At 44.4% G+C, this 24,336-nt stretch overlaps 3 protein-coding genes across 4 annotated transcripts; all 3 read left to right on the top strand.

The window, feature by feature from the left end:
• The first annotated feature begins 6,797 nt into the window (after positions 1-6,797).
• On the top strand, positions 6,798-14,083 carry LOC125544409 (WD-40 repeat-containing protein MSI4-like). 2 transcript variants are annotated; one of them, XM_048708088.2, is made up of 16 exons: positions 6,798-7,088; positions 7,726-7,789; positions 7,931-8,017; positions 8,361-8,423; positions 8,731-8,796; positions 8,906-8,980; positions 9,072-9,119; positions 9,610-9,685; positions 10,465-10,669; positions 10,827-10,908; positions 11,567-11,640; positions 12,010-12,121; positions 12,241-12,315; positions 12,415-12,476; positions 13,177-13,276; positions 13,725-14,083. In XM_048708088.2, the coding sequence occupies exons 1-16, from the start codon at positions 6,964-6,966 to the stop codon at positions 13,824-13,826; spliced, it is 1,416 nt and encodes a 471-aa protein (XP_048564045.2). In that variant the 5' UTR covers positions 6,798-6,963; the 3' UTR covers positions 13,827-14,083. The 2 variants fall into 2 exon arrangements, with proteins under 2 accessions (XP_048564045.2, XP_048564046.2); XM_048708089.2 differs by lacking the exon at positions 9,072-9,119 and having other exon boundaries at positions 6,799-7,088.
• Positions 14,084-16,226: 2,143 nt separating this feature from the next.
• On the top strand, positions 16,227-17,429 carry LOC125548499 (uncharacterized). The gene has a single exon (XM_048712084.2). It carries the CDS (start codon positions 16,505-16,507, stop codon positions 17,228-17,230), a length of 726 nt encoding a protein of 241 aa, XP_048568041.2. The 5' UTR covers positions 16,227-16,504; the 3' UTR covers positions 17,231-17,429.
• Positions 17,430-20,014: 2,585 nt separating this feature from the next.
• On the top strand, positions 20,015-20,632 carry LOC147980107 (uncharacterized). The gene has a single exon (XM_087515479.1). The coding sequence runs from the start codon at positions 20,015-20,017 to the stop codon at positions 20,630-20,632; it is 618 nt and encodes a 205-aa protein (XP_087371605.1).
• The last annotated feature ends 3,704 nt before the right edge of the window (positions 20,633-24,336 follow it).

Genomic DNA, 24,336 nt, shown 5'->3' with positions numbered 1-24,336 from the left:
GCCTTTGCCTGGCCTTGACGTTGTCGGCCTCGATGTCAAGCTGCCTTTGCCGGGCCGCCTCCTCCATGTCGAGCTGCGTTTGCCGGGCCGCCTCCTCCATGTCGATCTTCCTCCTCTTGGCCGCCTCCTCCATCTCAAGTTTTTTTCTTTAAAGGTCTAGGTATTGCTTCATTTGCTCCTCCTTGCTTTGCCGCTTCTTCTCGTCCCTCACATCCTTTTGGGACATCATGACATGCAAAGTGTCATACAATGCCATGGATGAGGCATCACGTATGTCATCAACCTTGGAGTTGGTCTTGCCCCTCGGCCTCTTCAACGCCTCGCCATCTCCACCTGCGGCGAACTTGGCCGTCTTCAGTCCTTTCTTCCTTTGTAGTTCACGGTATTGGTCCTTGAACTTAGGGCAATTGTTGATAATCGTCCAACAATGCGTTAGAGTGAATGGCTTGTTGTTGTGCCGGGCCTTGAATGCCTCCAAGGATTGAAATGCCTACACCACATGATCAACAACAAGTGAACATGCAAACATATACACGGTCGAAGTCTCATGGTCGTAGCAAGGAAAGGGCTAGGAAGAGGAGAGCATACCATGTCCCCAACGCCGAGACCACTAACGGGGATTTTCATGAGTCATCATTGTTAATCTACCTGATGTTCGTTTCTCCACTCGAGATCACATCACTCGGGTCGGCAGCCGCAGGTGCTCGAGTTTTATACGGGACGTGTTGAGAAACGAGGGAAGCAGGATTGGCGGGAAGCAATGTTGGATATATTCCCAACTATATTTAACGGACAAAGTAATGCGTGCGTGCAAAACGATCGGTGATCAGGCGAACTCCACCGCACAACCCCAAACGGATGTTCGTTTTATTCGGATTCTGTCCGTTTGGGTAGGGATTTGGGGTCGTGGGGCGCGCGGCCGTATTCATTTGCCTCATCTTGTCCGTGTCTATTTAAAAAATCAAAAACAACGTTTCAAATGCCAAGCCCTAGTTCAGGCCAGCGGCCCCGGTTCATCACACCGGCAACAGAGCCAGCGGCCTAGACGGCCATCGTCGGCATCAGCCAGCGGCCGGCAACACAGCCAGCCTAAAAAATGAATAGTTGTCCTCGCCGGCAACACAGCCGGCCCCCAAAATGAATGTTTTCTCGCTGGCACACAGCCAGCGGCCCAGCGGGCGGGCGGCACCCATGCCAGCCTCCAAAAAGAACGTCCATGGCCGATCGGACGACCTAGTTCAGGCCTTCGGCGTCGAGCATCTCCTTCTGCTTGGCCTCGAACCAGGCCCTCGTCTTGTCGCTCATCTTCGACAAGTCCACGCTCATGATCGCAAGGGCCACCTCCTTCGCTTTGGTGGCGGCATTCGTTGCCTCGATGTTGAGCTGCCTCTGCCTGGCCTTGACGTTGTCGGCCTCGATGTCGAGTTGCCTTTGCCGGGCCGCCTCCTCCATGTCGAGCTGCCTTTGCCGGGCCGCCTCCTCCATGTCGAGCTGCCTTTGTCGGGCCGCCTCCTCCACGTCGATCTTCCTCCTCTTGGCCGCCTCCTCCATCTCAAGTTTTTTCTTTGAAGGTCTAGGTATTGCTTCATTTGCTCCTCCTTGCTTTGCCGCTTCTTCTCGTCCCTCGCATCCTTTTGGGACATCATGACATGCAAAGTGTCATGCAATGCCATGGACGAGGCATCACGTATGTCATCAACCTTGGAGTTGGTCTTGCCTCTCGGCCTCTTCAACGCCTCGCCATCTCCACCTGCGGCGAACTTGGCCGTCTTCAGTTCTTTCTTCCTTTGTAGTTCACGGTATTGGTCCTTGAACTTAGGACAATTGTTGATAATCGTCCAACAATGCATTAGAGTGAATGGCTTGTTGTTGTGCCGGGCCTTGAATGCCTCCAAGGATTGAAATGCCTACACCACATGATCAACAACAAGTGAACATGCAAACATATACATGGCCGAAGTCTCATGGTCGTAGCAAGGAAAGGGCTAGGAAGAGGAGAGCATACCATGTCCCTAACGCCGAGACCACTCACGGGTCGTGCTTCAATGCTCTCAAATGCGACGCAATACTTGTTGAACTCTTGTTGGATGAACAACCATCTCTTTTGAATCGAGCCGATGCCACGGTTGCTTGTAATTTGGTAGGGCTCAAACATCTTCCTTTCATGGAATGTTTTGTGGACTCTCGTCCAAAAAATAGTGCCCTTTTGTTGCGCGTCGGTCCTCGGATCTTGGCTAATCTCCATCCAAGCTTGGCAAATCAACTTGTCCTCATCTTGTGTATATGAACCCGTGAGAATGCTCTTCCTCTTCTTTTGTGCTTTCGCTCTTTGGGTGAGCTCGTCGATGAACAATGGCTCGCCACAAATATCAACATCATTGTCTTCTTCTTCATCACCATCACCTTCGACATAGATGTCATCGTCTTCATGCCACGAGTCACCATGGTCGTAGTCAGCACGGCCGTCGGCCTCTTCATCGGGCACGTGCTGGGCACGGTCATCCTGACTTTGGGTCTCCTCGGGGTCGTAGGCACGGGCATGCCCACCCTCGAAGATCACGTCCTCCATGTACTGGTTGTAGAAGGGGTCGTCGACCGTTGGCGTTGGGGCTGGCATTCCGTCAAACAAGACGCGAGGGGCGGCATGGTGCCCTTGAATGGTGCCCGTGCCTGCTTTCTTTGCATCTAGACGGCCGGCCGACCGCCGCTGCTGGACCCAGGCGTGACGTTGAGGTCGATGACGGTCGCGGGGCGCGGTGTCGATGGCGCGAACAAGCCCGGGTCTGGCTGTCGTGCCTTGGCGGAGGGAAGCCGAGCGACATGAACACGGTGCGCGACGTCGGCGACTGGCAGTGCGTAGGCAGGGCGAACGACGAGCCTGTGCTCGCCGGGCTGACGGCCGCTGCAAGGAACCTGGCCGGATGGCCCATGCCAAGCATGAGGATGTCGTGCGCTTTGTTGACGAGGTCCTCCTTCTCATCGGGCGCGGCCTTGTGTCGCGCGGCCTCCAGCTCATCGCGTTGGGCGACGAACTTGGCCGCGGCGGCATTGACCTTGACGACCGCTCTCTGTTCCCTCCTCTTCGCCGATTCCGTGTCCAACTTGGCGATCTCCTCCGGCGTGCACTCCGACCGCGGCTTCCTTGGCGCCTTCGTCTTCACCTTTGCGGGGCGGGTCGACGGCCAGGCCGCCGGAACTCGGCGGGGCGTCGGCCATGGACGGGGGAGAGAGGGGGCGGCGGGAGGGACGTGGGAGGGTTTGGGGGAAATGGCGCCAAATGGGCGTGGGGGGGTTTAGTTTCTCCCACCGACAGGCGGGCCAGGGAAGGACAAGCGCGCGCGTCCCGCCCGTCCGCGCGCTGCCGTTTCACCCCAAAACCGGCGCAAACTTGGGCCGGGGATGGGTCGAAAGCAGACACAAAGCGGACAAAAGTCCGTTTGCGTCCGCGCGCTGGGCCGTCTCGTTTGTCCCTTTTACCCCAAACGGACAGGCGCGGACATGATAGGGTCGCGCGGTGGAGTTGGCCTCATGGGCTCTTGGTGACTAACGTCGACATCCAGATCAAGATGCTGTTTAGAATGATTATATTTTTCAAAATCCGGAATGGTGCGGGGTCCGGAAGGGTTTTGGGTGGGCCAAGAGTGTCGAAGTCCTACGTGTTTGTTGTTCGGACTCCTGTAAAGCCTCTCACGTTTGTCTCGTGTTTGCCAAAAAAAGTACATCCGAACCGCTCGGTAGACCGATACAGGTCGCGTTCGATGGCTTCCGCGGTCCGAACCACGCCGGACGTATGCGGGCAGTTCGAGGGTCCGCCTTGAAGATGCCCTTACTATTGATGACATGTGACTTGGTTGGTATTTTAGTGCCACAAACATCGCGGCTAGTAAGTCGCCTTACTTGTTGGTTATATGTGAAAAGATGTTTCATACATGTAAAAATTGTTGCGGACAAACATCAATGATAATCTTGCTTTGAAAACTTAATTACAGCGAGCACATGAATGGAAACATGTCATGATTTGGTGGTAGGAATAAAAGGAAATATACAATGTTTGCCATTTTCTCGGGTGTATGAGTAATTGTTGGGTTTAGTCCCACATCGGTTGTGGGGGGAGACATAACACAATCTATAAAGGCGGGGGTGTTCCCTCCTAACAGGCTAGTCTTTTTGGGGGAGAGGGCCCAAGGCATCTCATAAGTCGGTGTTGCTCTCCGGTTGCGCCTGGTGACGCAGGTGGGTCGCAAACGCTGGTGTTAGCGGACCCGAGATTGTGTAACAATAATTACCTCGCGTTAGTCCATTTTGCTGGATGAGCATCAACATAGCCCCAGGACAAAGACAAGGAGGTCGTGACATTGCCTACAGAGGGAGGGCATGGGTTGATGGTGCGGGTACATGAAGGAGGGGTGGGGTAGAGTCATCGACGCCAAAGACAGATGAGGCTTAGAGGGACGCTCGGGGTGGCAGTGACGAGTAAGACAAGGTGGGATAGCGATAGTTGGTTAGGCCAATGCAGGTGCATGGAAGGAAGGAGACAAATAATACACCATCACACATGTGGAGGAATTTGACGGATTCGGATGATTATTTTTTTCTTTTGTTTTGAGGAACATCGATTACAACCTGAAAACACAATGAAGTATAACCTGAAAAAACATCCCACCGCTTCTCCTTTCCCCATCGGAAAAGAATATAAGCCATGTATAGAGATGGAAAAAAAGGAAACTACTTATGACTTACTTAAGAAACAACTGTCGTGACCACTTAAACTCACGACTCTCTCGGTATGCCACCCCGACGCCCTAGGCGATGCCATCTCATCACCCCGCCGCCTTCATCATCCCCGTTGCCTGCCAATCCACCAGCCCTACCAGATTCACTGGTGAAATCTCCATGCCTTCCTCCTCCACCTATCTCTTCTCTCCCTCTCTCCGAGCCGCCGGGATCCTCCGCGGGTAGGTTTCAGATATGTCGTCCAAGAGAGAGCGAGAGATCGATGGATGGGTGGCTAGCTGTAAGCGCGTTTTTACACCGCGATTCCTTGCAGGTCGACGGTAGCAAGTCTGGAGACGCGTATGCTCCTGCGCAGGGCGGCGTCGCCGGCGCGCCCGGGATCCTACATCTCCCAAGGTAAACATGCTCCTTTACCTCCCTTTTTATCCCTCCCATTGTGTTGTTCGTTACCTACCATTATACTGGATCTTGTTTCTCTTTGTGAATGGTTGTGCAGAGTAATTTTTGCATGTTTTTTTGTGCCATGAGGTTTCCAGGGACACTTAGTATGGCACAAATTGTGTTTATCTCGTACACATGAACATTTTCTCAAATTGGATTGATTTTCCTTCCAAGAATAAACACATTCAACACTATTACATATGTATATTACAATCTGCACATGTTGTGTTGAGGGGAGGAGTTGTTGGTATTGTATTCCATTGCACGAGTTATTTTCAGCGTATTTGTTTGGGGCAATTAGTATCAGGGAATTGAAACTAGGGGGTTGTAGGACTTAAAGTCCCTTGTTTGTTTGGAGGACACGGAAATTAATGAGGGAAGGGGAAACGGGGTTACTGGTCAAACTTTCCCTTATCTCTTCCTTGGTGGGGGGTGGTAATTGAGGAAGGGAATGGGAAATGAAAGAAAAAAAGCTGTCGCCATGTACATTACTCCTGCTCCGCATGTCTAAAAATGGAGTACAGATGGTGGGCCCATTTTCTTAGTTAGTTTCCCTATCAAATTCCCACGGAAAATTCCTTTCAATCACCAAACAAGGAAAATGGGACTAGAAGTCTATTTCCCACATTCAAACCCCCCAGTCAACTCCCATTGTTAATTCCTTTTCCCCTTCCATAGGACTACCAAACACGTTGTTTATCCACTCAGCACTACCCCGCCACCGCGCTATGGCCCCCTTACATCGAACGTTTGCAACACATGGGGCATTGTCCTGGCTATGTGAATTAAATAGGTATTTGCTGAATTGCCATGTAAGCTCAGTTGTGCCGATTTTTTCTTGCTATACCGCGTGGTGAGCACAATGAAGAAACAAAAGAAAACATTTATGATGATTACTTCACCGCATCTATTGTTTAGTTTAGTAGTATCATATTTCAAGTATTTTAATTATACGTGTGTCTAGAAAGATCCCATATTAAAGTTATCCTTCAGTAAATATATCGTGACTCTGAAGATTGATGAAGTTACAGGTTTTCTCGATCTAATTCCACCACATTACTAACCGTTTGGTGCATTAGCACACGTAAGGAAAAAAATCCAATAAAATCACTAGACATGTCGTTCTATGTATACTTCATATTGCTTTTTTCTTCTTTTGTGTACCATTTTCTTTTCCCGCTTTTATCTGTATTTTTACAATCAATGTTTGATCACAGACATTAGTTTTTTTAGAATCCACACAGACATTAGCTAGTACAATATATACATGGAAGACATTTTTTTGAATTAAAGGAATAATAAATTTCGTCAAAAACTAAAAATCATCAAATGAGTGTCACTTTTCTCCATTTTCTTAGTTTTTTTTAGCATAAGAAATGTTTTCTTAGTTTCTTTGGCATAAAAATGTTTTCTTAGTTTTTTCTCGAGAAGAAAAATATTTTTCTTACTTTTTTTTTGAGAAAAAATATTTTCTTAGTAGTCTCCAAAAAATGTCTGCTAGAAGATCGGGAGCCCTACTTACTGAAGCCCGTAAAGTTCTCTGACGTTTGTACCCACGAGCCCAAACAAAAAAGGGCTCGGCCCATTTGCACACCGCATCTGTTACCGTTTTCACCCCAGCCGCAGCCTAGATACTCCTCCGCGCCTGGGCAGTTCGCACCGAGCGGGAGGCAGACAGGAACAGTCCAGACTCCAGAGAGCGCCCCCCCTGCACAGAGAGCGAGAGGGAGAGAGAGAGAGAGAGAGAGGGCGGAGCAGTCGCCGGCGGCGGCCAGCAGCGGAGCGGAGATGAAGGAGAGAGGCGGGTCGAGGGCGGCGGTGGACGAGCGGTACGCGCAATGGAAGTCGCTCATCCCCGTCCTCTACGACTGGTTCGCGAACCACAACCTCGTCTGGCCATCCCTCTCCTGCCGGTAATCCCCGCTTCCTGCGACCGCCTCTGTTGCTTCCCATCTCCATTCCCGCAGTTCCGTGGTCGTAGGCGTTGTGTTCGAGCAGATTCATGTGGGGTTAGGGTTTTGCCGTCACGAACGTATCTAGGGTTTTGCCGCCACGAACGTATCTAGGGTTTTGCTCTGTGACAGCGCAGCCTGTGCATGCGGTGTCTCCAGATCTGCGCGTGGTTAGTGCCTGGGCTGCTATGGTGAGCAGGGTGGAAACTTTGGGTTGAGTTATTGCCCTAGGGTTTTGGGTTCTAGGTTTTTTGTGGCATGCGACTATTTGAGACGGGGGTTTGGTGTCTCTGTTCATGTAATGCTTGCCTTAATGAACTGTTTCGATGTGGTGGCTCCTGCCGGTGTCAACTGTTTTATCTTTTCACTATGACTGCTTGCCATCTATAGAGTGAGCACGATTTGATGATATTGCTTCTTGAGCATCGGCTCTGTGGTGCATTCTTAATCACTACCTGGTACTTTGAAGCTAATAATATGACAGATTAGTGGCATTCTGTTTGGAAGCATGCTAGTTCATTTTTGCAGCGTTTTTGACCTAAAATAGTGGGTTCTGCAACTAATTTATTTGCCGATCTGTTGGTTTGATTCGGAACAGGTGGGGTCCTCAGTTTGAGCAGGCTACCTATAAGAATCGTCAGCGCCTTTACCTATCAGAGCAGGTGACCTTCAAAAGTCCTCAGTCTGAGTGCTTCCACAAACAGATATTCAGCATCTGGGACTGGTTATCAGTTTTTGTTACATAATGAGTATATTTTCTTAACCAGATCTAACTATATTTTTTTTAATCCCGATGGTTTCAGACAGATGGAAGTGTCCCGAATACCCTGGTCATTGCAAACTGTGAAGTTGTGAAGCCACGGGTTGCAGCTGCAGAGCACATATCACAGGTTATTCATTGTTCATTGGTTTTCCATCACAATTTCAGTTTGTTAGTGCAGAATAACGTGATTTTTTGAGATTCATGTAAATATATAGATCTGGCCTCTGATTTTTGTGCGTGCGTATAATGGTATAATTATGGTGTTTCCTGCATGCAGTTTTTAGTTAACCTTCTCTGCCAGTTTCTTATGCCTGTATATAATGGTATACTTATGGTGGTTCCTTGTTTTTTTATGTATTGTGGAGTATTCTTGCATTAACTTGCTTGAGAGGGCCTAAACTAGGAATTCTTCATACTGGTCATTAATTGGTTCAGAATAGAGCTGACAAGATGTCTGTTTTGTACTGCAGTTCAATGAGGAAGCACGATCACCTTTTGTAAAGAAGTACAAGACTATCATTCACCCTGGAGAGGTAATAATTTGTCCTGTATATTCCTAAGTTGCAACTACTTAGTATCTAAGTTATATTCTTTACATGTTGCTTACTCTGTTTTTAATTTTCTGTATCTTGATTATCCTCTTTCTCTTAATTTACACTGGATACTTCATTTTTGAAACTTTATGTTATCTGATCTGTATCTTTCTGTTTTCTAAGATGGTCTTTGTGTTCTTGTGTTTAGCTTGCATGCCTAGCAGTTTACTTGTTCATGCCGCTTTGATTTATGAGTTGAAGTCAGCTGTTGATGCATTCTGACTTTGTTTGTTTATTGTGTATCCAGGTTAACCGAATCAGGGAGCTTCCACAGAACAGTAGGATCATTGCAACTCATACGGACAGTCCAGATGTATGTCCAGGCCTTTATACTGCTACTTTGTTCTTTCGAAAGAGTCGATAATCTCTAAGCATTCCGGTGACATTTTATGAATTTATATGCTTTCTACGTCCCCAAACAGGTGCTTATTTGGGATGTTGAGTCCCAGCCAAATAGACATGCTGTCCTAGGAGCTACTGATTCTCGCCCTGATTTGGTATGTTCTCTTATTTTTAATTCTTAATTTCGTGTCATTTTGAGATGTTGAAAGTTGCATTTCTGCATGATGGGCTGGAAAAATCATATAGGATGTGAACGCCATGGATAGTGATAATATCCCTAATATCCCTGATTTGGTATGTTTTCTTATTTTTTTTCTTAACTTGTGCGACTTCGGGTGGATTCTGAAAAAATCCTAGTAGGATGTCGACAGCATGCATATACACAATTTACTTTACTAGAATGGATCAGTTTTTTGATGTACCATATATGTAAAAATATCGGATGAAAACCACCCTAATGGTGGAAACTCTTGAGGAACAAGTGTAGAAAGTTCTAAAAAACATTCTTATGCATACACCATGTCTAGGCGAGGTATGTTCTGTAGACATGTAAATTTCATGTTTAAACATAATTGCATTTGCCATCTAAATTATTGCATTTGGATTTCTAATTTTGATAAAATAAATAAATAAATTTAGAATAGACAGGATTTTTTACTGTTCCACTTCTCTTTTCCCCGTTCTCATTTTTAAACATAACTTCCATTTATTTTCACCATAGGAGTGGTTTCCACCGGATATTTTCCCTTCATACATAGTGCTTACTACTGTTGACTTTTGTCAGATTTTAAGAGGGCATCAGGAAAATGCTGAGTTTGCTCTTGCCATGTGTCCAGCAGAACCGTATGTGCTCTCAGGAGGTTAGCAGAATTCTTTCTTGTAATATGCTTGTATCTTCTGACCCTTTTTGATATATTCAAATGTCAAGGCTCAGTTTGTGGTTGCTGAATTTATTTTATATTATGCTGTGGAAAAATAGCCGCAATAGCTGGAACAAGTTGATTAACCAAACGGTAAAACAGGCAAAAACTTTTTAGGAAAGTGGATTTATCATGATCCACTGCAATGTCAGACCCTTTGTATGATCCACTCCACGAATTTTCTCCACTGAAAATTAAATATCTCTTGTTGCTTTAGCGTTCCCTCCGTCCCTCTACATACCCTTTGTATGTTCCTAACAAATAACAAGCCAAGAAATTTGAAGATGTTCTGACTTGATATCACAGTTTACGTTCGTATACTTTTTCTTTGTAATACACGATTGTGTTATTTGTGTCCATGAACCTCAGAACGGATCTTCCGATTCCATTGGAGCATGTGTGAGCCAAGATAGGCCCACTCCTGATTTAGCTGGCAAAGGGAGATGGCATGACAGCATTAACACATAAGCAAAAATGAAGAGAAGAAAGTAGAACTAATCACCAAAGCCGCCAATGTGATAACTAGACCATCTATTTGCTAGCTTGTCTGATCGACCTTACTTGGATCACCTTTAAAGTAATAGGGACCTAAAAGGTTAAAAGTTCTCTTGTCAACTTCAGTGGACCCAATGGAATAAGGGATGCGTCAGTTCCTTTTATTTTATTTGAGTGAGCTGATGTGATAGCTTGAGCTTTGTTCACATGCAAAATGTAAATAGGAAAGGACAAGTCTGTGGTTTGGTGGAGCATTCAAGATCACATATCTGGACTTGGAGACTCCTCAAAAAGTGAGGCTTCCCCAGGGGCATCAGGCAGCAAGCATAGCAAAACTGCAAATGAAAAGGATAGTCCTAAAGTTGATCCTCGAGGTGTATTCCACGGGCATGATAGCACTGTTGAAGATGTCCAGTTCTGCCCTTCGAGGTAAATATGCTACACTAAGTTTCTTGTTTTTATGGTTATTTTCTATTTGATTGACATGCTTTTCAATTTACATGAGTAAGAGCTCACTTGAAGTGCTGGTTTGCTGTTTGTTTGTACGTTTGATCTTTATGGTTTTCCTTTTCTTTTTTGAATAAAGTGCACAGGAGTTCTGCAGCGTTGGTGATGATGCTTGTCTTATTCTCTGGGATGCCCGGACTGGTACTAGCCCAGCCGTTAAGGTGACACTCTTCTCTATCTTATGTGTCAACATTGTTTTTTGCAAGAAGCTGTGTATCAAGAGTTGACGCTCACTAAGGAAAGGAAATGATTGGTACTCCCTCCATTCCATATTAAGTGTCGCTGATTTAGTACAACTTTATACAGTGAGTAATTGTCAATGATGACTCACATTGATTGATTCATTGGAACGGTTGATTTTCTCGTCCAAACCCATCCACCACTGTCTGGCCTTAACATAAAAGCAAGAGTCTTGCTCGCTCTTTGGTGGCGAGGGAACTAAACATGCCCCCTTGACCACCAGCAAGGCGAGTTAAGTGTGGGCAGAGAACCGAACATGCTCTTAGTCACATCAGCTTGATATATTTTGCTGGGTATTATGGTTCTTTTGTCGTTTCATTCTGCTTCTTTTAATGTACTTACATTTTTGTTTAAATTGGCGAACATACATTATCTGCAGTTGAACGAGTTATGAATTTGTGATCATAGAGCAGATTTAGTAGTACTGGGATTACAGTCGACTAGATTTTAGTGCAACCAAAATCTATTTGTTAAGTAAAGAGGCTGAAGTATCTTTTCTTTTTAGTATAATGTACTTCTTTCTTCTAATAAATAAACAATGCATCTTAATTTTGAAATTGTGTTCTTTCTGATGTCCAGGTTGAGAAAGCTCATGGTGGAGATGTTCATTGTGTCGATTGGAATCTTCATGATGTTAACTACATCTTAACTGGGTATGTTGACGTGAATGCCTTCTCAGTTCTGAATAATCTGTGACGAGATCTTTACTTAGTTCAGATGTATTTGATTTTGGGCTTTTCATCTATGTTTGTCAATTGTTTGCACTTTTTTTCTTCATATTTTGTACTCCCTCTGGTCCATATTACTTGTAGCTAAAACTGATGTATCTAGAACTGAAATACATCTAGATACATCCATTTCAGCGACAATTAATTTGGATCGGAGGGACATGAATGTCTTCTTAGTTCTGTATAATCTCTGATGAAATCTTTAGTTATTTCAGATCTATTTGACTTTGTGCTTTCATCTATGTTTGTCAATTGCTTACACATTTAATTATGGTGGTTTCTTCTCATATTTAGCTCTGCTGATCACTCTGTCCGAATGTGGGATCGGCGAAATCTGGGTCCTGGAGGTGCTGGTTCTCCAATTCACAAATTCGAGGGCCATAAAGCTGCTGTCCTTTGTGTTCAGGCATGTACAGAGAATCTTTTGGTCACGTACATGTTCTTTTCATGTGGATATGGACATTTGGTTACTGTCCATGGTATTGCAGTAGCTTTTGTCAATAATTCATACCTTATGCTTTTCAGTGGTCTCCTGACAAAGCATCTGTTTTCGGAAGCTCTGCGGAAGATGGTTTCTTAAATGTGTGGGACCATGAGAAGGTATATACCGTTGGCGATGGGAGTTCACTTTAACATTACTCATTCTCTCTCATGTACTAGTTCTGTATCTTGAGACTGATAAAAGTTCTCGTGGTGTAGGTGGGAAAGAAGAAAAATCCTAATTCACCTGGCGGGCTTTTCTTTCAACACGCAGGTCATAGGTACATTGTTTTTCTACATATCTTACTTCATGTGGTATATGAAACTCAAAATCCGGCTTTTTTCTTGAATGGTTATACCATGTCCATTGGCATATTCTCTGCCATATTGCTGGCAGAATTGAAGAAATGCCTTTGTATCAGTAGCTAGTTTAGCTAATCTTCTCTTTACAATAGACGGCAGAATTGAAGAAATGCCTTTGTGTATCAGTAGCTAGTTTAGCTAATCTTCTCTTTACAATAGACTTCTACTGGATTTTTTATGAAACTGTATTTTCCGTTAAAATCTGACCAGCAGACTAATTTAGTAAACCTGAGACTTAAATCTAATGATTGGTGTCTAACATGGGCTGATAGATGATTGTGCAGTTGTGGACCTGTACACCATTAATGTTGTAGCTCAGACTTTCTGGCAAAATAAAAATAAGAAGGGAATTGTTATTTTATGCTCTTGAGATCTTATGCACCCGTGATTTTTATGTCTAGTTGTGCATGTAAAAAAATACAATTTGATTTACTCCTTTACGGGCTTAATGAGGGCTTATGCCATTGGCAACTTCCAAATTGGTCTGGATCTATTCATACTTTGAGAGTCAAAGCTAATTGGATGTGCAGGGACGATAAAACCATGTTATGCCATAAATTGATGTTGCATTTCCATTGTTCCGTAATAATCTGTTGTTTATCTTGTTCACCTTGCTAGGGACAAGATCGTAGATTTCCACTGGAACTCTTCAGATCCTTGGACCATTGTGAGTGTATCTGATGATGGTGAGAGCACTGGTGGAGGTGGAACTTTGCAGGTACTTCTCTTACAATTGCGCAATCATGGTGTAAACACACTACTAGAAAGAACTGACATGCTAGATATTGTATACGGTATATGGTACATACAGTTTTATGCGCTTATAACTGGAGATACATTACAGTTCGGATAACGTGACTCCCATCTCAAAATAGCTTTGAATATGCATATATGGGCACTGTTATCATCAGGGCCTGTTGGAACGAACAGTTTCAAACCATATGCGGCGTGATGTTTCCTTCTGACCCTATCTTAATAGTACTCCCTCCGTCGCGACACTTATTTTGGGACGGAGGGAGTATATTAATAACATGTACTCCCTCTGTAAAGAAATGTCGTATAAATGCTCTTATATGTCTTATAATATGGTGTAACAGTTACATTGGTGTTTTCCTTTGCTTCATAACATGCTTGGTGTATTCTTACTGATTTTTTTACTGATCCAGATATGGCGTATGAGTGATTTGATCTACCGCCCAGAGGACGAGGTTGTTTCAGAGCTGGAGACCTTCAAGTCTCACTTGGCCAGCTGCACTCCGAGGGCTTGAATCATGAGATAGTAGTTATCTGTCCATTTGAAACATTGGTCATGTCCTCTGATGCTAGAACAACCTAGACTTGTACCCTTAAGGTGCTTGTGAGCTTATTTAACTTGTTGTATTATTCGAATCTGTATGCTCTGCGAACACAGCGGAGCTTTATTTCTGTAGCCAGACTATTGGGGTATTATTGGCCTATTGGGAACATTGTACCGGTAGCTTCGAGTGGACCTTATGAGATTGCTTGTAATGAGTGTTTGTGTTTATGACTTGGTCAGTTTTTTTTTGTGAGAAAACTTTTGATATATTCATCTTTATACAGTACAATGGACACCAAATAAAAATTACATTCAGATTCGCAGACAATCTAGCAATGATTAAGGTGAGCTGAAGGTGTGCTGCCATCATTGCCCCTTTGTTGATGGTGTTGGGCAAAACTTGTATTCCCTCCTTAAACTAATATAAGACTGTTTAGGTCACTATTTTAATTATCTAAATGCTATTATAATTGTTTACAGAGGTAGTAGGCAGCCTGTTGTGCTAACGTCGCATAGGACTAAAGCATGAGAACATCAACCGCCGTTGAAAAAGAGTAGTGTAGATTGGAAAGATCATACACCCACCGACTATGCTAGAATCATCACTGGGACGATGACTAGGCGGGGATAACCTTATTCCATATTCAAGAAGCCGCCTTTGTTTTGTCTTCCTGAACAGGACACAAAGCCTAACAAGACTTGAAGGAATATCTAAAAATAAAGCCCTCCCGCCAGCAAAGATCAGAATCCACCGTGTCACCATGGCCTTAAAGGCCATCGAAGATGAGGTAGGCCAGTGGTTGTGCCGATGGGTGATAGAGGAACCCTAAGATTTTCTTGGGGGAGAAGGCGACTTATGATGTACTCCCTTCGTCCAGTGTCAAAAAATGTCTTACACTGAGACAGAGGGAGTACTCAATTGTGTAGTTGCTTCCTTTTCTTTTTTCTGAGCCCATATAGTTGCTTCTATCTTGATAATTTTTATTGATCGTGTTGTTGCCTTTTCCTTGATAACGCTTCTTTCATTCTTGGGTTACCCGTCGATGTGCAATTTGAGCTTTGGTCACGTTGACTGTTGCTGAGTTTTCTTCCCGAGGGATTGACTGTTGCTGAGTTGGTATGGGCAGAGGACATTTTGGGCTCCACTACCGTGTAATATTGTCGTAATCAATCTCATATGGTTAACGTGACGGCAAATGTAGTGTCAATTTTAGACAAAAGCAAATTTTAAGCTAATTGATGCTTTTCTGGGGCAAAGCGGGCTGCATGGAGGTGTAGTACACAAAGACTGGTTGTGCATAACATGCTTCCTCTTATCTTTGTTTTTCACATGAGAGTTAAGAGTACAAATATAAAATAATTCTGAACCGTTGATTGCAGTAGAAATTACCAATCCAACTTCATCATCTCAAATGTAAAAAGAGAGGGAAGAGGGACCATATTAAAATTACTCTTTGGTTTTACGAGACTTTGGATGTTTGGATCGGCCGACCCATTGTTCGTGGACATTTGATGACTTTCGTTGCATGACAAAAGTGACTGGACCGTCTGGTTTCGTACATTTAGTGGCTATGATGATCCATGTTGGAGTTGCCGAAATCCTGGCCTCGTTCTTTCTCCATTTTGGATGTCTATTTGGTAAATTCGTGCTTCGGAATCTTACTAAATAATGGATTGAAATTTGAAGGGCATCTATCTTGTCCATGTTAAAGATGCGCATGTGCATAGGCTGATGGGATCGTCCCAACAGCGCAATTCACGTTAAGCCGCGGTGGATCGAGTCAGGTTGACCTGCCGCGGTTCCGATCTGGCCACCAGGGCAGGTCGCGGCACGTGACATGTGCCAAGGCACAATCGGCAAGTGGACTTGATCACTAGCTGGACGGTTTCTCCACGTGGTTCCTTCATCTGAGTAGCTTGTTGCATCGAAATGATAAACCAACACACCTCACGGCACCATTCAAGCTGGTCACGGGGCTATTGTTGTGAGAAGTAAACGAGTTATGCATCTTGATTCTCAGACTCTCCATACACATAATTGAATCAATCGACTCTTTCAAAAATCAAAATAGTCACTCTACACTCTAGCTCTCTTGTTTGGATAGATCGGGAGATGTGGATTGACGAGGTAGAGTGTTCTTTTCTTCTACACCAAGCGCTCAGCTTGGCAAGCCACCAACAAAAATTGCAATCAAGAGTGTTCTTTTTTACGAGCTAGAGTGCCACTATCATTATTTTGTTATATGATGATGAAACGCTAGGGCCGACGCGATGCCCAGTGAGTCAGTGGTTGGTCACAGCGGCTTGCATTGAATTGAGCCCATGGGTCTGGGGATCTCCAACCTGGCACGGTACATGGTCGGCTATGGGTGCACGAGGAGGCGGCACTCTTGTACACACGGTTTCTCCCTCCCCAGCAAGCATTCCCCCGCTCCACCGCCGGGCACCGGCCTCCGCGCGCCGCGTGGCCTCCCCCTTCCTTCTCCTCGTATATTTATCACCGCGCCGAGCAGCCAAGCAGGCAACCGAAACATCATCAGCACACCAACGCACCGACGTCTCCTAGTACCTGGCTTGGCTTAGCTACCTCCGCACCAGTTCGCCCGTCTCCTCACCGATCCTCGCCGCGGCGCGAGCTCGATCGGACAAATGGACGCCCCGGACGTGACGCCGGCGTGGTCTCTGGTCCGCGGCTACTTCTCCCCGGCGACGCTCTTCCTCCTCCTCAACGTCGTCATCGGCACCATCGCGCTCACCTCCCGCTCCCACCGCCGCCGCCACGACCACCACGCCGACGACGACCGCCACCGCCACCAGCACCAGCACAAGGACCACGACGACCGGTACGCTTCTCCCCCGCCTCCGGCCCCGCTGGCGCGCACGTCGTCCGTGATGGAGCGCCTGCGCTCCCTCGGCCTCTACCGCTTCCGCTCCGGCGACTTCCCTCCCGAGTACAACTACAACCCTTCCTCCGCCGGCAACGTCGGCGAGGACGACGACGAGGGCGGCAAGCAGCAGCAGTACAGCAGGAGCCGGTCTGAGCCGGCCGCGAGGAAGCCGGCGAGCAAGACGGGCAACGAGGCGGAGAAGGCGGCCAGGGCGAAGGTGGCGAAGAAGCCGGTAACGGAGACGGAGGTGAGGAGGCTGGAGCGCGCCCCGGTGCCGGCGCCGGCGCGGCTGGTGCAGCGCGCGCCGAGGGCCCCTGCGGCTCGCGCGGTGCTGACGGAGGCGAGGCGGCAGGACGCAGGGGCGCCGGAGGCCGCGTGCGTGGACGAGAGGGCGGACGACTTCATCAACAAGTTCCGGCAGCAGCTGCAGCTGCAGAGGCTCAACTCGCTGCTCAACTACAAGGAGATGCTCAACCGCGGCGCGTAGCCTCCCGCCCGCCCGCCCGCACGCACGCGGAGCAGATGCAGATCAGCTTGTGCGGGGTTCGATCTTCGATTAGCTACTAGCTAGTGGTCTTGCCGTTTGTTCATTGGATTGTTGTGTAGTTGTGCCGTGTATGAGACGCTGCAGGTCAATTTGGATCCTGCTAAAAACATTACAGAAGAAGCTTCCATTTCCTCTCTTAGATCCGTTCGTCCGGTGAATCCAAACAATAGTACGTATAAATGGGAATGGAGGCGTGGGAGAAGAGCAAAGAATCCAACTGCTCCAGCCTGTTTGTGTGATTTCCTACGATGAACACGCCAGCCAATTCGCATATTTCAAAAGGCAAAACGTAAAAAATAGGACATCTTGCAAAAAGGAGCCTGCGTGAGGGACGAAAAGAAGCCCGCTTATAGTATTTGCCAACTCTTGCATAACTAGGCCAAGATTCCATCCTCCCATGACTGGGAAAAGAAGCCGCAGTTATTCAGTAGACTTTTTCTTTTATAAAAGCTTTGCCTCATTTCATTAATTAAAAAAAAGAATTATCCTGTTATTTACGGAAAATCGGACAAAAACCGCCAGAACACAGGAAGGGGCACCACCAGCCGACCTAACTATCAACACAAAACCCACACACGTCGTCAAGGAGTGCCGCCCTTGCGGCCACAACGGCCATCAAACTTTAGGGTCGTCGCTCATGATCCAAAGCGCCGCCTGCGCCATAGATTTGCTGGTTACAAGGTTCCTACACCAAATAAAACTTTTCGCTTGTGCCGCAACAACACTAACAAGGGTGTTAACCTTGATGGCTTTGCTAGTTGTACAAGATATTAAAAGATAGTAATGTGATAGGTAATATTTTTGTAATTTGAGAATAAATAATAGGTGAAAATAAAAGTGCAAGTAAAAGTTACTGGAAGTGTTTCATTAAGCTCAAAATTGGATCGGGGCTTATAGGTCACCTAGTGTAATTCTCTATAAGGTAAATAGTGCATCAAGTAACAGTCATGTGAATAAAAGAATGAAATATTTCGTGCTCATGCTAGAATGTGTGTAATGTGCTGATCTTATATAGTCAATACGTCCATAATTACATAGAACGAGACCATTCCCGCGTCTATAGCTATTAATTCACTCTTTTTCTCGCAATAAATAAATAAAAAACAATTCACTCTTTAACCGAGATTCTCTTTGCATCATCCAAGTATTAAGTATAAAATGGACAATTTCCTTAAGCAAGATGACACATTGTTGTTTGCATGCTTTAATTAGAGGCCAGGGCTGAAAATTTGGGGGCCCAGGGCAAAATGTAAACTGGGTCCTTAAGTTCAGGAAATCATATAATTGGAAAATATATTATAACTCACTTAATTATATACATTTAAATATGTGCTATTCTATACAATATTTAGAAATAGCTCAAATATTAACACTAAAAAGAGTAAATGTGGTACTAAGCCTGATGTTCAATCGAAAAACATCTTCCTGCTTTATAAGCAGCACAAAAACCATGATTCAAACGCTACATGAGTTCTAAGGTTATCATTTCTCAAGATAAGAAAACAGAAAAGACCGTACCTTCAAATTTGAAGGAATGAAAATAGTTCTATCAATCCATGTGAAGTATGAAACTCTAACAGCAAAGCACCAATCTATCTGAAGTACATTGGCTAATGCTGCATTTTATTAATTATCAATGTGATCAATTTTTGCACAAAAAATCACAAAACAAAGAGCATATGTATGATAGTGTTACCGGGAGTGTGGACCTTGATTTTTGAAGATCAGAAGATGTAGAACCGTTTTCGTTTCTATACCAAAATTCAGAAATATGCAATCTGAATTCTGAAGCAGACCGGCTTGCAGCATACATATTTTCGACACTCACGTGGCGAAGAGGCTAGGCGAAACAATCGGGATGGGCGAGTACGACGTGCCGCAGGGGAGCCCCTATGGGTGTGTTTGGTAGCATGCATGAAGAGTGTATAGGCCTAAAAGTTCCCTATCCGACCAATTTTTCTCTGTTTGGTAGACTGTATGGGCTCCATCGGGCATTGTCGAACCGATGCTAAAAAGGGCCTCCACATAGCTGAGTCGAAGCACCCCACACAGGCCTGCCGGGTCGAGCGAGGCTGAGACCGCACAGGAGAAAAATCTCCCCCCGACCCACTTTCTCTCGAACGACCACCCCGCCCCTGCCCTCGCGCGACCCGCTCCCCCCGCCCTCGCGCGACCCCATCTAACCTAGCCGCCAGCGCCCGCCCGCCGTCGATCCCCTCGCGCTACCCCGCAGTCGGGCCCCTCCTTCTTCAACGCCCCGTCGTCGTGTTGAAGGTGTACGTCGCCGCCGCCCCGCCCGTACTCCTGGCCGGTCCTCGACTCGTCGCTGGCCCGCCCCTGCTCCTGGCCGTCCTCAACTCGCCGCCGCCACCGTGCTGAAGGTAGCAGATCCGCCTGTCCCTTCCCTTCCCCCGCCTTCCTCCTCTCTTCCTTCCCCTATCCGTCCTTCCTGCCTCGGCTCCCCACCTTGAACAGGGTAGAGCTCTTGTTGTTGTACAGGAAAGAACAGAGAAGAGATCTTGTTCCTGACTCGGCTCCCCACCTTGAACAGGCTAGAGCTAAAGTGGAATAAGAGAGAATTGCTTATCATGCTTGTCATGCTGACAAAATTGCTTATCATAATTGGAATAGGAATTTATTGAACTATTTATCTCTGTTCATTGCTTGTCATGCTGAAAAATTATGGTGTGCTAAGTTTCCTGTTATTTGTTTGTATTGTCATAGATGGATGAATTGGCAAGAAAACGAAGGCAACTAATTGTGAGAGGAGCCGGTCTAGTGGATGGATTGTATGCTTACATGATGGTCATGTTTAGAAGATCTAGGCAACAAACACCAAGGATAACCGTGGGCAGCATGGCCGATCGTGCCATATCTAGAGAGTCAAATTTGAGATACATTTATCACTCTAGTGACATAAATTGTTCAAATCAACTTAGAATGAGAAAAGCTTCATTTTTCCGTTTGTGTGCTATATTTAGAGAGAGAAATTTGTTGTTGGATAGCATCCATACTTCTATTGAGGAACAAGTTGCCATGTTTCTTTACGTAGTTGGCCATAACCAAAGGTATAGGACACTACAACCTATCTTTAGAAGATCAATCGAAGTCATTAGTAGGTATTTTAAGGCAGTGCTTTATGCTGTTGGGGAGTTGAGAGATGAGATGATTCGGCCTCCCTCCAACCATTGCCATCGTAAAATACAAGAAAGCACCCGCTTCAATCCATATTTCTCGCATTCCGCGAGAGCGAGGGAATCCTGCGGGCAACATGGACCAGCCCACACGCGCGCGAGGCCACAACCTTGTTTTCTGTTCTCGTTTTTTCCTTTATTTTTGTAATTTTGTATATACTTTAAAATATTATATATATATATATTACAAAAACACTCTACAAAAAACATTTGGAAAATGTTGAATATGTATTTGAAAAATGCTGAATAAGTATTTGAAAAAATTAAATCAAGCATTCGAAAAATGTTGAACAAATATTAAAAAAATGTTGAATAAGTATTTAAAAAATGTAAATCAAGCATTTGAAAAATGTTGAACATGTGTTGAAAAATGTTAATCAAGCACTCGGAAAATGTTCAACAAGGATTTGAAAAAAATGTTGAAAAAGTATTTAAAAATGTTAATCAAGCATTCTAAAAATGTTGAACAAGTATTTGAAAAATGTTAATCGAGCATTCGAAAAATGTTGAACATGTATTTGAAAAATGTTGAACAAGTATTTGAAAAAAATTAATTAAGCATTCGGAAAATGTTTTGAACAAGTATTTGAAAATATGTTAAACAAGTAGTTGAAAAAAATGTTAATTAAGCATTCGGAAAATATTGAACATGTATTAAAAAATGTTAATCAATCATTCAGAAAATGCTGAATGTGTATAGATTTGTTTTTGATCATGTATTAAAAATGATGAATTATTTGATCATGTATATAAAGTGTTAATCAAGAAAATGAGAAAAAAGTTGAACAACTATTTGAAACATGTTAAACAAGCATTTATGAAATGTTAAATGTGTAGAGAAAAAATATTGACCATGTACTAAAAAAGGATGATTTTTTATCATGTGTGTAAAATGGAAATAGAATAAAAACCGAAGAAGAAAAAAACAAAAAGAATAGTAAAAAGGAAAAATAAAATAAAGAACAAAGCAAAATAAAATAAAAAAACAAAGAAACAAAATGCAAAAATGAATGAAAGAAAATAAATAAAAGAAACTAAATAAGACAAAAAAGGAAACATCCCAAAGAAAACCGCCCGAGTGGCGTCAAGTTGGACGCGTCCGAGTTCATACCGCGAAAGGAACCTTCTTTTTTTTTACGATTAAGCGTGCATGAATGGGCTGGCCCAATTCGGCGCGAGGGGGAAAAGCTTTAGTTAGAGCTGTTACTTGTCTCGCTTAATTTTGTAATAGTCACGGCGGTGCCGCGGGCGACGTGCTCGTTTCGCTAATTTGTTGGGCTAGTGTTTATTTTTACCTGATTAAGTTGAATCTGGGGGCCTTGTGCGGTTGGCCAGTTTGGCTTGCCCATCGACGAGTGATATGTCCATTTGGATCATGTTTTTATGTTGATATTTATTGCATTATGGACTGTTATTTCATACTATGGTACAATACTTATACCTTTTCTCTCTTATTTTACAAGATTTACATGAAGAGGGAGAATGCTGGCAGTTGAAATTCTGGACCGGAAAAGAGCAAATCTGAGATACCTATTCTGCACAACTCCATATGTCCTGAAACTTTACGGAGAATTGTTTTGGAATATATAAAAAATATTGGGCGAAGAAACGATAGAAGGGGACCCATCAGGTGGCCACAAGCCTGGGGGCGCGCCCCCTGAGCTTGTGGGCCCCATGGCAAGCCCCCGGTTCCCATCTTTTGCTACATGGAGGGTTTTGACCTATAAAAAATCATAAGGAAGTTTTCGGGACAAAGCGCCACCGTCTCCAGGCGGAACCTGGGCAGAAGCAATCTAGGGCTCCGACAGAGCTATTTTGCCGGGGAAACTTCCCTCCGGGAGGGGGCAATCGAGGCCATCGTCATCACCAACGATCCTCTCATCGTGGGAAGGTCAATCTTCATCAACATCTTCACCAACACCATCTCCTCTCAAACCCTAGTTCATCTCTTGTATTCAATCTTTGCCTCAAAACCTCAGGTTGGTACCTGTGAGTTGCTAGTAGTGGTGTATATTACTCTTTGTAGTTGATGCCAGTTGGTTTATTTGGTGGAAGATCATATGTTCAGATCCTTAATGATATTTATTACCCCTATGATCTTGAACATGAGCATGCTTTGTGAGTAATTGCTTTTGTTCCTGAGGACATGGAAGACGTCTTTTTATAAGTAATCATGTGAATTTGGTATTCCTTCGATATTTTGATGAGATGTATGTTGTCTTTCGTTTAGTGGTGTTATGTGAATGTCGACTACATGAAACTTCACCGTGATTTGGGCCTAGGTGAAGGCATTGTGAACTAATAAGTAGATGATGGGTTGATAGAGCGACAGAAGCTTAAACCCTAGTTTATGCGTTGCTTCGTAAGGGGCTGATTTGGATCCACATGTTTCATGCTATGGTTAGATTTATCTTAATTCTTCTTTCATAGTTGCGGATGCTTGCGAGAGGGGTTAATCATAAATGGGAGGCTTGTCCAAGTAAGGACATTACCCAAGCACCGGTCCACCCACATATCAAATTATCAAAGTAACGAACGTGAATCACATGAGCATGATGAAAACTAACTTGACGATAATTCCTGTGTGTCCTCCGGAGCGCTTTGCTTTATATAAGAGTTCGTCCAGGCTTATCCTTTGCTATAAAAAGGATTGGGACACCTTGCTGCACCTTTGCTACACTTGTTACTTGTTACCCATTACGAATTATTTTATCACTAAACTATCTATTACCGATAATTTCAGTGCTTGCAAAAAATACCTTGCTGAAAACCGCTTATCATTTCTTTCTGCTCCTCGTTGGGTTCAACACTCTTACTTATCGAAAGGACCACGATAGATCCCCTATACTTGTGTGTCATCAAGACTCTTTTCTAGCGTCGTCGCCGGGGAGTGAAGCGCCTTTGGTGAGTGAAATTTGGTAAGGAAAATTTTATATTACATGCTGAAATTTATTGTCACTTGTCGCTATGGAAAACAATCCTTTGAGGGGTTTGTTCGGGGTATCTTCACCCCGACTGGAAGAACAAAGAGCTGCTCCTCAACCTACCGCACCTACTGAAAATATTTATTATGAAATTCCTTCGGGTATGATAGAGAAACTGCTAGCTAATCCTCATGCAGGAGATGGAACACTACATCCTGATATGCATATAATCTATATGGATGAAGTTTGTGGATTATTTAAGCTTGCAGGTTTGCCTGGAGATGATGTCAAGAAGAAGGTCTTCCCTTTATCTTTGAAGGGAAAGTCATTCACATGGTATAGGCTATGTGATGATACAGAAGCTTGGAATTACAACCGATTGAAATTTGAATTTCATCAGAAGTTTTATCATATGCATCTAGTTCATCGTGATCGGAATTATATATATAATTTTTGGCCTTGTGAAGGAGAAAGTATCGCTCAAGCTTGGGGGAGACTTAAGTCAATGTTATATTCATGCCCCAATCATGAGCTCTCAAGAGAAATTATTATTTAGAATTTTTATGCTCGACTTTCTCGTAATGATCAATCCATGATCGATAATTCTTGTACTGGTTCTTTTATGAAGAAGACTATTGAATTACGATGGGATCTCTTGGAAAGAATTAAACACAACTCTGAAGATTGGGAGCTCAAGGAAGTTAAGGAGTCAAGTATAAACCTTGAGTTTGATTGTGTTAAATCTTTTATGGATACCGACGCTTTTTGTGAATTTAGCACTAAATATGGACTTGACTCTGAGATAATAGCTTCTTTCCGTGAATCCTTTGCCACTCATGTTGATCTCTCTAAGGAGAAGTGGTTTCAATATCCTCCTCCCATTGAAGTAAAAATAGTAGAACCTTTTGAAGCTAGAGAAGAAACCACC

This window comes from Triticum urartu, chromosome 3A (assembly GCF_056163025.1).
Source record: "Triticum urartu cultivar PI428250 chromosome 3A, HENAU_Tu73, whole genome shotgun sequence".
NCBI classification, from domain to species: domain Eukaryota; kingdom Viridiplantae; phylum Streptophyta; class Magnoliopsida; order Poales; family Poaceae; genus Triticum; species Triticum urartu.
This window is presented reverse-complemented; position numbering and strand designations above follow the sequence as displayed.

Coding starts and splice junctions, on each gene's coding strand:
- LOC125544409 (XM_048708088.2), top strand. CDS start 6,964: ATGAAGGAGAGAGGCGGGTCGAGGGCGGCGGTGGACGAGCGGTACGCG. Junction 8,424..8,730: donor CTATCATTCACCCTGGAGAG/GTAATAATTTGT, acceptor TTGTGTATCCAG/GTTAACCGAATCAGGGAGCT. Junction 12,316..12,414: donor ATGTGTGGGACCATGAGAAG/GTATATACCGTT, acceptor CTCGTGGTGTAG/GTGGGAAAGAAGAAAAATCC.
- LOC125548499 (XM_048712084.2), top strand. CDS start 16,505: ATGGACGCCCCGGACGTGACGCCGGCGTGGTCTCTGGTCCGCGGCTAC.
- LOC147980107 (XM_087515479.1), top strand. CDS start 20,015: ATGGATGAATTGGCAAGAAAACGAAGGCAACTAATTGTGAGAGGAGCC.